The following is a 15782-nucleotide window of genomic DNA, read 5'->3' as shown; positions in this document are numbered from 1 at the left end:
TTGATCCCTTTATTTGAGTTTCTCTTCCATTCAGTCTCTTGGGCAGGATTCCAGCGTATAGGATGGGTCTATAGGTTGCCTTAATGGTGATATACTTTTGATTACAGGGTTGAGCGACTATCTCAGGAGAAGGAACATCTTTTGTCTGGCAAACATTGGACTTGGATTCTGACTGAATTGTTATGCTTCTTCTTCACCGTGGACTGTCTTAATCCATGGAAAACTAAGAAACAAATTTTCAACTTTTTTTTTTTCTAGCGCTACCACATCTGTTTACAGGTTACTGACTATCAGATATCAGCCTTTCTGTTGAAGCCGGGCCTTGACCCAAAGCCAGAGGGTCACATTTGTACCGCCTATCAGGTCAGCTGCGGTCTAAAGAAGCCAAGCGGCTGTGTTACATATCATGGAGATTAGCAGGATCGCAAATGACAGGTTCCTGGTCTTTAGCAGGGCTGACTGGCTCTGGCCTTTTCCATTGTGTGCGTCTGGAGTTAATAGCTGCCGAAGTTGGTGGTGCTGCTGTGTTTTAGATTATAGCATCATAAGCCTACTGAAATTAATTTAGGCTGTTATTGCTGCGATATTATGCCTCGATGGAGTCATACTATGGCCTCATGAAGATAAACTGATAGTCTATTGTGTTTAAACTGTGCAGTTACTGTCATAACCCAGCTTCTAAGGATATGTTTTGTTTATTCCTTTTAAAATTTGTATTTTTTACAGGTGCACGTACCCTTTTTTAATATAATATTTTTCTGTCAACATTTTAATCATATCCCTCAACAAATACCATTCGGAATCTTTACCCTGACCTTAAATTTTTACTTTGTAAGCAGAAAAAGGTTTGCAAAACCAAACATAGGGGAGCTTTGGGACTGGAAAGAGTTGCCGGTTTGACCTTTTGAGTTTTAGAGATAAGACAGTCCCCAGGAATTTCCTGGCAGAGTGAGAAAGTTGAAAAGTCACACTCTGAGTCAACGTTTCCCCGCTGGTCCCTCATCCACCAACCCTGATGCTTCTGTTCACACACACTGCCTGAGAGGGAAAATGTGTTAATTAGTTTCCTCCGTGGGAGGCCATATATATTTAACACTAACCTGTCTTCTCTTTTGATCGTGTAACCTATAGTTTTTCTCCATTTTTGAGCGCAGAGACTAGCAGAACTTCTCTTTGGGAGAGATGAATATTATACATGTCTGTACAGTTGCATATATAACTGTTACTGAGATGACAAGAGATTTATATTCATCAACAGGAGCTCTGATTTGCTTCAATGCCTAAGTTTGATGTGCAGTTTTTTTACCGTTACCAGAAATTGTTTTGAGATTCCAAAGAAAACAACTATCTTTTAGAATTTCAAAATCAAAATGTATTTAATTGCCATGTACACCAAATATATAATGGTTTATCTTTTTGACATTGGAGCTCACTGTGCATGCTGACAACCGGTCTCTAAAACTTTTCGTATTTAATCACTGAACATCATAGAGTCCGTAACGTCTAATCTAGTTACAGTTGTTGAACAAATAGTTGTTAAATGACCAGCTAGAGTGCATTTGTTCAGTGTACCGTGAGCAAGTTACACTGAAGGCAGCATTGTTTGATGTAAGCACCGCAGGGCTGCAACAGACAATAGCAGTGCAGTAGTTGAACGATATGAGGCCAGTAGGGGGGGTGGGAGGGTGTGTGTGTGTGTGTGTGTGTGTGTGTGTGTGTGTGTTGTGGTACTGCTCACCGTTCACCGCTAGTCTTTGTTCATTGTTATGAATAATACATCAGAGGCACATTAGTTTGATTCATATTGCTGTTGGCTCTGCTGTAAGCCCGCTCTTGGCTCTGCCCTCACTTATCATGTTTTATGTTTTATCTGGGTTGAACGTATCTCGGTTGCTTTTCCTGTGTCAACATTGCATTTGATCACTTCGTGGACAAAGTACGTTGGACTTTAAATAACTCAATCCTGCAGGCCATTTCCGCCTGCGCTGATGAAACCAGGTCACTTGCTCACAATGGACCTCTCACACTCATCCATCTTTCCCTCCTCTTTTCTCTCTCCTCTCTCCCCAGTAACCGGCTAGCCCCTAGCAACCACGACCGGATACAGAGGCTGAGGCAGGAGTTCCAGCAGTCCCAGACCGTTCCGGACGACCCCGACGACCGCAGGAGGACCTACAGCTTCGAGCAGCCCTGGGTGAGTGTCTGAAATGACGGGAACCTGTAACTCAAATCGTCTGTCGGCCGGAGAAGATGGCCAGACTTTAAGACTGTTAATGTCAAGAAGCGACCTCTACCAGACCGAGACTCTGGACAAATGACTTCAAATGCTAGCCTGAGGAGAATGCTAACAGTGTTAGCACACGACAGTACCCTGTGGCTAACTGGAGTATGGTGCTAACCATCACTAACCCCACTACTACCAGCCATGAACAAGACTGATGATATCACCCTGTTCCCACCTTAGGATTACCATTAACCTCCATGGGCCTTCCTGGCTAATTGTGCTAATGCTAACACCCCTCACCCTCAAATGTCCCACCACCTGCATGCAGGAGTCTGCACACCTCCTGACGCAACCGTCACTAACCCCACCCATCTGTCACAACCTACTCTACTCATCCATCGTCGCTGTTTGTGTGTGTCAGTCATCCACATGGACCCGCCCACCACCTCATGGACTTGGGTTTGTCTTCACAATGTTTCTGTGTTCAGGGGTCTCATTTGTAAACCCTTTGTTTTAACTGTGCCTTTCTACAGTTTCATGGTGAGAGTTGTGTACATTTTAACTGGCGTTTATGTCATTAAAAGCTTCACTGGCTAAGAAGGGGGGTAATTAGTGCATTCTGAAGCAACATGGGGTAATAATAAGCGAACAAAATCTGAATGCCTTCAAAGTTTTTTGGGGTGATGAAATCGCTTGTCATATTTTTAGTATTTATTTTAGTCTTCCCTTCTTCCTTGCACCACAACTCAAGTGTACTTGGTTTTACGTTATTTTGAATAACAAATTATGATGAACATTCAGCTGTAGCAAAATTTTAAATCTTGAAGACAAGATTTTACTACTTTTTTCTAATTGCTACCATCTCTGTGTAATGTGTAATATATTACTGTTTTATACACTAAAGGAGTAATTTTCACCACATTCCTTCATCTCGTTTGAGACAACACACGTTTTTCACACATATTCTTAACATACTCTAATACAAACACATCATGATACAATATGTATTATAATTAATCAATGTGAGTACAAATGTGTGTTATCCCAAACTAGACACTAGGTGTGTTGTAAATTACATTCTTTACAAATAACATGAATTGTCCTTGTTGGTTGTTTCTATACAAGGTCATTTTGCACACACAGCTGTGTTTTTGTATATTTCTGTATGAGCTCTTTTTACTGCTGGTGTCTACACTACAATTTCCCACTGTAGCTCTGCCCAGTCTTTGGTGTGCAATGGGAGAATTTGGTCCTATGATTTATAATTGAAATGAAATGATAAAGTGAGAGGTCACAAACCAAATCATCTGTGCTCCGGCCTTTCTTTTCTAGCTGATAAATCCAATAAAAATGTATAGCTTTGTTTTGCATTCAGCAGTATTCACCAGATTTGTGCGTTTTAATGGGTTCGGCGGCCTGGCGCACTTTCAGGCTGGCATTGTGCGGCAAAAGTAGGACAGTGTGGGAAAGAAGAGCGCAGGTCACTTCTTCCTTTGTCTCTAAACAACTGAGCGTACTCTCCATTAAAGAGCTCAACAATACTGCAGTATATTGTTTGTTTACGTCAACTGCAGCGCATTGGCTATTGTTGACTAAGTGTGATTTTCCCATGAAAACTCAGTATTACGTAACCCACACTCTGAAAGTTGATCTAAAAGGATTCACTTCACTCACCCTAATCCCTGAAAACCATTTTTCTCACTAGTATTTACCAAGTTAAAACCTTTTTTTTAAAGAGATCTGCACTTGTGTTTTTCAACGCTCTTCTCTCACTGCTGTGGGCAGGACCTTGTTAGAAAAAGGAGATGTCAGAAATACCCATGGTATGGATCTTTTGCTTTGGTTGCCAAAGCAAATCTTAAACCAGAGACAGGTATAGTTTAAAAATGTTCTACATGAGTGCCGATATGATAACTGAGATTTCCTTTCAATACCAAAGGATCCATTTGACGATACCATACTTTGAGAATAAATGTGTTTTTACAGAGAAATATTCTTTAAATCTTACCTTTTGAAGAAGCACAAGCGCACATCTTTGCCTGAAACACTTTAAAATTGGCAAAATTCAGATTTGAATCAAAAGCTGTGTAATCAAAGAATACTAAAAACATTTTTTTTTTTTTTTTGTTTTTGATACTGAATGCCATGAAAGTCGTATCAAAAACCTGAACCTCCATTCCTAGCCCTTCCTTTGCTTGTGCCTATGTTTTTATTCCCAGATATCTAGTGCTATAGATAAATACTTCTTTGACTGGTGGATCTACCAGGAACCCTCCAATGGTCCCTTAAAAGCCCTTTTACTTGTCAGGGTGCAGCTCACACTCAGGTTTGCCATAGTAATTGCCTCTTATTAGACTCATGCCCTGACCATACTGGTGGGCCATATGGAAAACAGGAGAATGTGTCTTTGAAATTCAATTACCTCCCCCATGCATATATTACATTCTGTTGCTTCATCTGAGTGATGTGCTGCAAACCTCAAGGAGCCAGTGTCCTTTTTCTTAATTCACCTACAACTTGCCCCACTTACAGTCTGTGCCAGGGCAGCGCTGCATATGAGACACTGCTAACATTCATATGCTGTGTTTTTTTATATGGCAGAAAAATGGTTATATAATATAAGCAAATGTCAAATAGATCAAATAAATCCTAAGTAGGGTTACAGCGTATAATATCCATTTCTGTGCTGAAATGATTAGTAAAAAGATTGTTCAATCCATAGGGAAGTCAACATCAACAACAATTCTGATTATTATTTTGAGTAATTGTTCAAGCAACATGAAGATTTCCTGCGTTTCTCTGTTGTAAAATAAATTGTAAATAGAATATCTTTACTTGTTTTGCCTAACCAACAATCGTCATCAACCATCAGCTTGGACTGGAAAATTCAGTATATTTGGACATTTTCTAAATTAGACTTTCTAGAATAGCTTCATCTAAAACAAAAATAGAGAGTAATTAATATCAAAAACTGTCATAAAAAAACTGTCATACCAGCTAAACAGATATCTCTGCACAGCCATATAGAAGCACTAATCATGTTGTTTGGACCTTCCAGCCAGGTTTGGGTACTCAACCTCCAGCTCACCTCTTTATATATCACACCTCCAGTGAAGGATAGCTGGATCTGTTCAATCAATCGTACAATTTCACCCTCTGTGCTCGATTCGCCCAATTATCCATTTTCAACACAAGCTGTTTAGCCACATGACTCTCGTCAGTGTTGTATCTCTTCTTTGCAACGGGAGCTCTAGTCTTTTTCACCATAGTTTGGGGAGCAGGGGAGGATTGTGGGTAACACGGTCTAATTCCATCAGGATGACTGATGCCCGCTCTCTCAGCAGCACCGCACCAGCTTTATTGCACTCATTTATACCACTATGGGAAAAGAGGAGTTCATTCACTTGATGGTGGGGGTTTAGAAAGGGCATAATATTGCCTCTTGTATTTTACTGTAACATTTTAATACTGCTATTATCTGGATTCCTTTAGGGTATTTTCCCCTCCACTCTACATCAGCGTGTTCAGGCAGACATTCCTACTGTAGGAATATATTTAGCACTCCTAAACCGCTACAGGGATTTTTTTCCTCATGTGAAAAATATTGGGACTGTAATTTACCTGTGGGCAATTTTCAATTCAGCTATGGAATAAGGGTTGCTCACCCCTCCCTCTCGGCTGTCTGCGAGCCTGTCCTTATTGTCGGCCGAGCTGCGAGGCAGTGCCAATCAATTCCAGAGATGATTGCCCCGGCTTCATTTGGTTTAAAGGGGAGTGTCTCCTTAGCACTCTTAATCGTTTTATGGCCTCCCCACCAACTGACAGTGCTCCCGCCAGGCTCTCAATACGTTGCACGGCCATAAAAGTAATTAGATTGGCTTTGTGTTACGACTTATCCGCACGTAATTATTGAACCCACGCCGCTAATGAACATCGGTGGAGCGGAAGGAGTTGTGGTACCAGTGTGGGCTGGACCTCGAGGTAGTGCTCTGCTGCTGAAAGAGATATTAGCATATGGTTTATATATATGTGTGTGTGTGCACTCTTTGATTTTAGACCATGACAGTGAAGACCGCTCCTCGCTTTTTTAAAGGGCTGTTTCGGTTATGGTTAGCTTCAGGTTCAGTTCAGTAAGGGCTTGGGTTAGGCATGTAGTTATAATGGTTAGGGTTTGAGGGGTGAATATGCTTCAAACAAAGAGCTTACCACTCCAACTTCTGAACTGAGGGGTAGCATCTATTAGTTTATCAGTCTCTGAATCGGACTGCGTCAATCATGCCCACTTTACCCAGAAAGTAGGCAAGATTTGAACTTCTCTACCAAGCTCAACTGACACCATGAGTTCATGAAAGTGTGTGCCATATTAACCCCACTCGAGCCATGAATTCTGTGAGACTACAGTGACCTAGGACATGGAGGCTTTGAAAAGTCAGGGAGAAAATGGGATGCAGCCAGGGGGAGGGCCATAACGGCAGGCTACGAAAAAGGGAACAGGTATAAATACTGTTGCCTTTAGACATGGTTGGGCAAACATTGAACTACTTCTCAAGGATAATCAACCCCTTCAGGGCTGAAGTGAATAAGAGATGCACTAGTACATTTTAATGGACCGCTGAGAGTTTGTGTGTATGCCGGTATAAACATACATAAGATAATAATAATTAAAATTATATTTACTATCATAAAAATCCTTACAAACATTTACAAATGTACATATCACTCAACCTGGCTGTGCCTGTACGCACATACCTACTGTAACCTAATAAGCAGCACAGGAGGTGTTTATGTGTGACCGTTTGGGGGGGGGACTGTCACAATGTCAACAGGCTGAGTGTTGTCTCTTTCATTAACACCCACTAACATCCATCTCGTCTCATCACTGCACCCCTGCTCTGAGACTCCAGCATGGCCCCTCCCTCACTGCCCCCTCCTTCTGTCTGTCTGTGTCTCACCTTCATTTTGACCTGAGAAGAGACGAGCTCAGGGTGTGTCTGCCCGACTAACTGCTGGTAAGTGTCTGTCTGTGGTTTGGACTATTGGGGGGGTTGGAAGGAGGGGGCGGTGGGAGATTTTGTGAGGTATCCTGTGTCAGGGACTGCTAGTTTTATTGGGTTACTGTGTGGACATCTTGCCTGCAGTTGTGGTGATTTTCATGCTTTGAATTGGATCGTATGTTAATTGTTTATTTTTAAAGTCACATCTTCTTTATCAATTTATAAAGATTATTTTTTGGCATTTTTTATCTTTCTTTAATTGTATTGATATTGGTCCTACGGTAAAATATCTGAGCGTTTTACTACAGGACATTCATACGACACTGCTTTTTCCAAACTTGAATTTTTAATCAGAAACAAAATCTTCACTAAACAGTATAATAATATAAGATTTTAATTTGCTCAGGCAACTTAAGACCTTTTATTCATTCATACATAATCTGTTAGTTTTGCTCTTTGAATTCCTCCTAATTATGATCTCTGAGCTTGGTTAATTTATCACAAGAGAGACATTTGAATGTATCATTGGGTCAAAATATTTGATTTTGAAACAGTCCAGTTTTTGACATTGGCAATATATGTGGAACCCACATATTCTTTAATTAAAGCAAAATACAAAAGGAAAATCACCATAAGGGAAGTAAATCAAAAAAATGCCATCCATGAGAAAATATTTAAATTCACCATTTAATCTTTGTATTTAATGTGTTTTATCACTTCTAAAGGGTACTTTTTTTTAATGGAATGTGGCTCATGGTCTTAATTACAGGATCGGTCCAAAAGACAAAAATACATATTTTTCCACTCTTCCATTTGATTTAGAGACGGCATTGAATAAGTATGATAAAAATATTCAATATCAGCAATGTTACTCTGGATTATTACTGACATTACTGTAAACAGTTTTCATAGAGGGTATTTCTTAGCTAGAGAGTAGTTCCAGTAAAAACTGTTCACAGGTTAGGTCTATGAATATCAGTAATACAGCATATAGATGGTCCAAGTCAGTGGGAAAGTATGCTAAATTACTGTGACCCACTGATGTATTCTATTCCTAAATAAAAGACCCTAGAACCAGACATTTCCTTCATTACTTTGCAATTAAAGAATGTCCTGCACTGAGATCGATAAAATAAAATGTAATCCTGTAAACACTCATCATATTTGTCCCACCAGTTCCTATTTCCACTGATTTAATTGGACAGCATTTCAGTTAAATCTGGATTATTGTCAAACAGTAACAGATAGATGATGACGATCACGATGGGGACATCAAAGTTAACCGAGCTGCCATCTTGCTGTTTTCAGTCAAACACCAGCAGCAATGGTCCGGGCGGGTACAACCAGCCGGGTCGCCACTCGGTGTCGGTCGAGGTTCAGATGCAAAGACAGAGACAGGAGGAGAGGGACTCGTTCGCCCAGGCACAGCGACAGTACAGCTCCCTTCCACGGTACGTGATGGACAGAAAAAGTGTGTGTGCATGACAGTCTTGATATGATGTTGTGTTTGATGTTTGTTTCTGTGTAACAATCAATATGTGCTAAGAGCTTCTGTGTGTTTTAGTGGGGCATTGTGCGTGTTAGTAGAGTCTCCTCATGTTCCTGCTGTCTGTCTGTCTGATGTGCTATGTGTCCAGGAGGTTTTCTCTGTGTTTGTGTCCGTTTTAGATCTGTAATTTAATGTAATGATCCATAATGTATCTCAAGAAGTGTTGTGAGTGTATGTGTGTGCGTGTGTGTGCGTGTGTGTGTGTGCCTGTGTGTGTGTGTGTGTGTCTGTGTGTTGTGTGTGTGCGTGCGTGCGTGTGTGTGTGTGTGTGTGTGTTGTGTGTGTGTGTGTTGTGTCTGTGTGTGTGTGTGGGTGTGCGTGCGTGTGTGGGTGTGTGTGTGTATGGCGCTTGTGCAGGCTGTCTGATTATGTCAGATTCATTGTAATAGCCTTGTGACAGTAATGGTAGCAGAATATATATAACATCTGAGTAAGAACAGGGGTCATGGCTGGTCAGTTTCAGACCACAAAAACACACACACACACACACACAGCCTCAGAATGGACAGATCATGTTACACTCTCACACAGATCTGACATGATTGCTTTCCTCTCCCTTAATGTAATTCCCTTTGATCTGCATGCTATGACTGCCTGTTGTTCCAGGAAGTGCTAGAGTGTGTGTGTGTGTGTGTGTGTGTGTGTGTGTGTGTGTGTGTGTGTGTGTGTGTGTGTGTGTGTGTGTGTGTGTGTGTGTGTGTGTGTGTGTGTGTGTGTGTGTGTGGTGAGGGGTGGCGGGTACAGAAAGTGACTTACTGTGGACATGGGAATGGTTTTCTTAATTTGAAAAGTCAATATTTTTTGGTTTTGCTTTGATTTTGGCTTTAATGTTTGGGAAGGTTTTTTGGTCAGTTAAAACCGATAAAGTTGAACTTTTACCTTCAAAGTGAATATTTTATGTTGAAGTTGAAAGTCAATAGACAAAACCTTGATCTCCACTGCATGACATTGGTTGAAGTATGTATATGAATATAAATAGCATTAAAGACTAGATTTTCCTTGTATTTTAAATCAAAAACTCTTTACCTTATAAATGCAAACCAAAAAGCCCCGTTTTTGTTAACTTTCAAAAGCCACAAGGTAGTAAGCGTAACTTGGATTTTCCATCAATAAAACACAAAGCAGGGGCATGCGTAATCCAGTCTGTGAGAAAGGGGATGGCACACCGGTCTTCCTCACAGTCAGGAGGAAGACCGGGGTGCCATCTACATACATTTGTCTTAAAAACCCCTGCTGCTGTGTTTTAGAAAAAACATTTTCATTATTATAGGCTTCCATTGGTTTACATTCAGGTGCCGAAGGTACATTACCATCAGAATGAAGTGCAGCCTTTTAAATCAATCTTCAGCTAAACTTTATTCCCATACAACGATGAAGTAACAATGAAAAATAGTAATGATAGACTGTGACTGATTGAGCAACTCAATAACCTTTTAATAGTCTGCTAACAGAAATGAATGGAAACCAATGGCTGCCTGGAAAGATGTAAAACTTGCATTCACAAATTGACAGAAAAATATACAGTGCACATGTGCTAACCAGTCCTTCCAAAAAATTGAGAGTTTTTTTGTGATTGTTGCGGGCAAAAGTCCTTGATTATGGGGCATGTTTTCTTAAAAAATGCGATGGAATATGATATTTATGCAATTTTATGCGATGAAATTGCGGGAACTTACAAAAACTGCGGTTTGATGAAAAAGAGAATAAAAAGCGATTCCCCCAACACCCTGTTCTCACTAGGCTACTACCTTAATGTAAATAGTCATTTCTTATTACTTCCTATGATAAGCAAGCATACTACATCACAGAAAGTGCTGGGAATATTTAAGTTCTCATCTTGTTTTATTTCAGACCTTAATAAACACATGGCTCAAACTTACAAAACATTGATGAGTCAAACAAGTTCTGTAGCTTTACAAAAGGAATATGCTACAACTTCTGTAAAAATGAATAAATAAAATATAAAAACATAAAATGTGTGCTTCCTGTTTTACAGAGGTAGCTATACAAAACAGACATCTTCTGTTAAAATAAGTGCTTCCAATGCACAAAGTGCAATCTCTTACTGTAACGTAATTTACATACTACTAATATACTTACAACTGTGAGGTTTTCATCGCGGGGTTTGCAGCTTTTCGATGATGTTCACGTCGCGTAATTACGTCACTTCATAACGTTCCCATGGCAACAGGGGAAAATGGCTGCTCTTGAGTGAAGTAAACGCAACATTTTGCAACTGTCTGCTAAGATATATGTGACTTTTTCGCAATGAAAATGCATGGATTATGAAATCATGCAAGCCCCGCATATTTTGCGCGGAAATCTGCAATTTATGCGGTGAAAGTGTGGCGTATTTGAAAAAATGCGGCCCCCGCATAAATATGCGGACTTTGGCTGATTATGCATTGAATTATGCGATCGCATAATCACGTTTTTCTGGAGGGACTGGCTAACACTGGTATGGACCCTTTTGAAGAATTGAATTCTTGATTCAGTTCAGACACAAACTGTCTGGGAGGAAATGTTATTCAAAGTAATTATTATGTTTCCCAAAGCCATCTGTAATTACTCATGCAAACTCTAAAACACCCTGCAAGGTCAAACCAAACAGACCCGTCCTGGTGCACATCATCAACTTGCACTTACCATACATATACAACATTAAATACATTATCTTCTATTACTTCACCATCATACTCTAATCCACTGTTATCGACATAAATCCCTTCCTTGATAAATATTGCAGGCAGCTTCGCTGAAAGATTAATGAACTAGCGTCTCGCTCCAGCGGTCAGAGGCAACATCCTGTGGCCACGTCCCTTCACTTTTCCACTAATTCCATTAAGAAACAGTTCTGTTTGGATAAACCCTGCTGTAGTATCTTGAGAACACTAACTATTGTTTGACTTAGAGCATACCATCGTGTGAAGTCAGAGACTGAGACCGAGTGAATATCACCTTAAAGAGATTGCAGCCGTGATGGGATTCATATGAGCCTGTGGTGTTCATGGAGGGCGAAATTCTTCATGAGAGCATGACTGGATTGTGAGTGGAGACGTGATTAATGGCGGTAGCATTCCTTAAAAAACAGCTTTCATTTTAGATAAAGGTCAGTTCCCTTCTGGGCGAGACCCTTTCCTAAACAAGGGGCTATGAGTGAAAATAAACCGCTGCCATTTAAAAACAGTGACGGCGGACGAAGGGCCCTCATATTCATCACCGACGAGCACCATTGATCTCAGAGCCAAAGTGATGCCATTATGGGAGACCAAAGGCTGGATACAACAGCTGCAGCAGACATTTGGTCTCACTACTGTGTGTCTGCATGCATGCATGTGTGTCACAACCACATGTCTATCTGCCCGGCTCTGCAACCTCTCACGATGTCTCCCTTTTTTCGCTCAATCTCACTCTGTCACCTTTCATCCTTTCTTTTTTATCATCTGTCATGCTTCACAGTGTGCACGCAGAGAATACAGAACAGTATACATCTTTCTGTATTTACCACACATGTACATGCTCCCCCTTGGCACGGCATCAGACAGAGAGAGCGATCTGGTTTGCATTTCTCAGCAGGGAGGCAGACCGGCTTTGGCCTCTTTGTCAACATATGAAATGAAATCAGATGCCGGGGACGCCTGTCTCTGAAAATTGGAATCACTCAACCGTGTGCAAGAATAAACCTGGGCTATATTCTCCTATCTCACCGATCGAGAAGCGTATCCATTCCCAATTGCATTCAATCTCTGTTGAATAAAAACAAAGGTCTTTTCTATTCTCATTAAGGATTTTTTTCTCCTGCCTGCTCAAATCCAAACACAGGAATAATACGATTTCTTCACAGCTGGCTGATAAACCTGCTAATTATGCGTGGCTCGGAGTCAAAAGCCCATTGATGTTTTTGTGTGTCTTCTTCTCTCTCTCTGCTCTGGTTTTGCCTTGCCCTCGAGATAAATGGGTGGAGCTGTCGGGCTTGGGGCACTCATGCATATCGTATGGCCTCACATACACACAAAGGCAGGGCTGCCACAAAGAAGCTAGCCAAGCAGAAATGAGAGGTGATGTCACACATCTGGACCCCCCCCCATCTTTCTGGTAAATGGCGCAGACGCCCCCCAGAAACATGACAACTAACCATGCCTTTAAGACACTTGTGTCAGGTGTCCAATATCAGCCTGGGCATATCCATTGCGGACAAGATGGTTGCCTCGATTTTCCAACTGGGAAAGGTCTACTGTCTGTCAGATCCAATGGTTGTTTCTGTCTGTCTTGAAATGGGCCTAATGGGCTGGAAGGGGGCTTTGACATGGTTAGGTATCCCTGTATGTTGTTACCGTGGGCTGGTACTTGCCCAGAGGCACTCTGTTAGGCTGTAATGGCACCACATTTTCATTGAATGTGATGTCTTGGCTGCCATGCAACTGACAGTATAATACATTTTCAGAAAATATCCAAATACTAGTCCCTCTCCAAAGAGGTAATGGGTTTTGAACAAACATTTTTGTTACTGGCGATATTTCTCACCCCAGACCAGGTCACATTATGTGGCTAAGAGGGTTCAAGAGTGTTATAAGGAAATAGTGTTTGGGTCTGAGAAAGAAAGAATTAGAGAGCCTTTGTTACGTATTTGATTGTCTCAACCCGCATCACCTGATTTATCAGAAATCCCAGTTTCTCAATGTCACAAATCAAGTAAGAAGTCTCATAATGGTAAAATGTTATTTTCTTCAGTAGCAATCATATTCCAGTTGAGGTATGTAGATTAAAAGTTATCATGCAAACAGGAATTGCTTTGAGAATGTATTGTAAACCAACATAGGTGAATTCCAGTATTAGTCCACAGCTGACTCACTGACCTTCATAGCAACATTACACTTAGTTTCCGTCACCCAACTTACTCATATAGAAAGATAATGGATGTCCGTGGCCATATTTGTGTAGTAAAATAATGTGTTGATGTGTTCAGGTTCATGTCTAAGGAATCATGAAACCAAAAGTCAAACCGCATCTCACATTTTCCTCTCCTGTTTCCTCTCTGCACACCAGGCAACCCAGGAAGAACCCCAGCTCCATCTCCCAGGACTCGTGGGATAAGGCGTACCCACCTGGCGAGGGCTTCCAGACAGCAAAGGACAACCCCAGGTACTCCAGCTACCAGGGCTCCAGGAATGGCTATCCGGGCGGCGGTGGGGTCAACGCTCGAGTCCTTCTGGAGGCCCAGGAGCTCCTGAGGCAGGAGCAGAGGCGCCGAGAACAGGAAGCCAAAGGGAAGTTAATGCAGGAGAGCACCGGTAACAGCAGCTATGAAGGGTACTCCACAGCGCACCTGAAGGACCCAGCCTCTCCCAAGGGTCCGTACCGCCACGATGTGCCACCTTCGCCTTCGCAGTTAGCAAGGCTTAATAGATTGGGTTCGGAGAAAGGAAGACTTTTTTATTCTTGAGGAGTATTGTTGGACTGATGGATGAAGAACTAAACGGAGAACTTTTGGATCAGGAGCTGAGGGGATTACCTTAAAGAAACAGCATAAGTGGACTCTACAAATCTTGATAAAGGGACAACCTAGAGGTCTTATAGCTTAGCGATGATCTTAGAGGTAAACAGTTGTGAAGTATACTCAGTATGTGGGTGTTTATGTTCAATCCCTCGCTGTGCTGATGACCTATACCAGTAGTCAGTCCCTCCTACAGACATGAGACGCTCAGTGCCTTCTCTGCATTCACGAACACGATGCTTGTTCACAGTCGTCCAGGAATCTGATTCATCAAGATCTGGCACCGTCATGTACTGACAATCAAATGGGCAGACAGGCAAGTGAGTGGGCGTTCTTTTGAGGCCCACGGGGAGGCGTAAAATTCTGTGTGTGGGTTTGTGTGTGGGCATGTGACAAGGTACATGTTTCATGATCCAGTATGTGTGTCGTGGCTTTACAAAGTGTCCTGTAGATGACTCTTCCCATTGGTCACAAATCACCCTTTCTTCACGTCACTAAAGTTAACATTCAACCCGTACCGCTGCCGCCGCCGGCGTTCAAGCTCTCCCACTTGAGCACTCCCCGGGGAGCAGAGAAAACAAGGCAAAGTGTATGAAAGAAGCAGGGCATAGTGTGTGTGTGTGTGTGTGTGTGTGTGTGTTGTGTGTGTGTGTGTGTGTGTGTAATAAAAAAGCCCCCCTCATAAATGATTCATATCGTGTGTTATCTCCGTAGAGAAGACCCAGGCAGAGAGGGTAGACAGCTCTGATCCTTCGCCTGGCCCCCCTGCACCGCTCTGGGCTTGATTCCCTGGCCCGCCTGCCTGTCGGTCTGGAGCTCTGGCTCCCATCCTCCTTTCGTTCTCCTCGCCTCTCTGTTTATTACCTTTCTTTCTTCTACCTCAACACCCCCACCTTTATCCTCATCTCCTCTCCGCCCCCCTCCTCACTCATCTCCCACCTTCCTCTCATCTCACCCCTCCCCTTCCTCTTACTCTTCCTCCTGCTACCCACTACCACCCTCCTCCTCCTCGTCTCCCGAGTCAGGCTCTGCACTGAATTTTTCATCACAAGCCACCTGCTGCCTGCCAGAGCCAAAGAACGCTGCCACCAGAGGCACCGACAGAGGGCCCGGCTTCTGACATAAAGAGAGGAATAAAAGCAATAAAAAGAGCCAGAGAAAAGATGGGTAGAGAGACAATAAGCCTCACAGTGTGAGATTAGCAGGAGCTTTTCTCCCATTTTTAACAAAAGGCAAAATTGTCCTCAAGAGTTAATTGCTTTCAATTGCTGTAATTGCTTTCTGTATTTTTACCTTTTCAAGCATTTAGCTGACACTCTTCTCCCGAATTTACAGAAATGTTTCTTTGAACTGCTTTCTGCCAAAGAAATAGTTTATATGAAAACATTTCACAGGTTTCCCCAGTAAAGGCCTGGTCACATTAGAAAGTGGAACCATAAAGAACCAGCAGTTGAACTTGAAAGATTTCACTGATTGTGGTTGATTCCACTGATTATTAATTGATTTAAATAATGGTGTGAC

The 15782-nt window shown here is 41.9% G+C and overlaps 1 protein-coding gene across 8 annotated transcripts in view; it reads left to right on the top strand.

Moving 5' to 3' along the window:
• The window catches only part of LOC127366928 (partitioning defective 3 homolog), a 227449-nt gene extending 212547 nt beyond the window's left edge, over window positions 1-14902 (top strand). For all 8 annotated transcript variants that reach the window (XM_051406444.1, XM_051406423.1, XM_051406417.1 and 5 more), the window contains 3 exons: window positions 2071-2194; window positions 8527-8669; window positions 13814-14902. In XM_051406444.1, coding sequence (XP_051262404.1) covers window positions 2071-2194; window positions 8527-8669; window positions 13814-14210 — 664 coding nt within the window. In that variant the 3' untranslated portion in view covers window positions 14211-14902. The remainder of the gene's footprint in view (window positions 1-2070; window positions 2195-8526; window positions 8670-13813) is intronic.
• Window positions 14903-15782: the final 880 nt, after the last annotated feature.

This window comes from Dicentrarchus labrax, unplaced genomic scaffold (genome assembly GCF_905237075.1).
Source record: "Dicentrarchus labrax unplaced genomic scaffold, dlabrax2021, whole genome shotgun sequence".
In the NCBI taxonomy this organism is placed as follows: domain Eukaryota; kingdom Metazoa; phylum Chordata; class Actinopteri; family Moronidae; genus Dicentrarchus; species Dicentrarchus labrax.
Note: the sequence above shows the minus strand (reverse complement) of the source record. Positions and strands in the feature narration are given on the sequence as shown.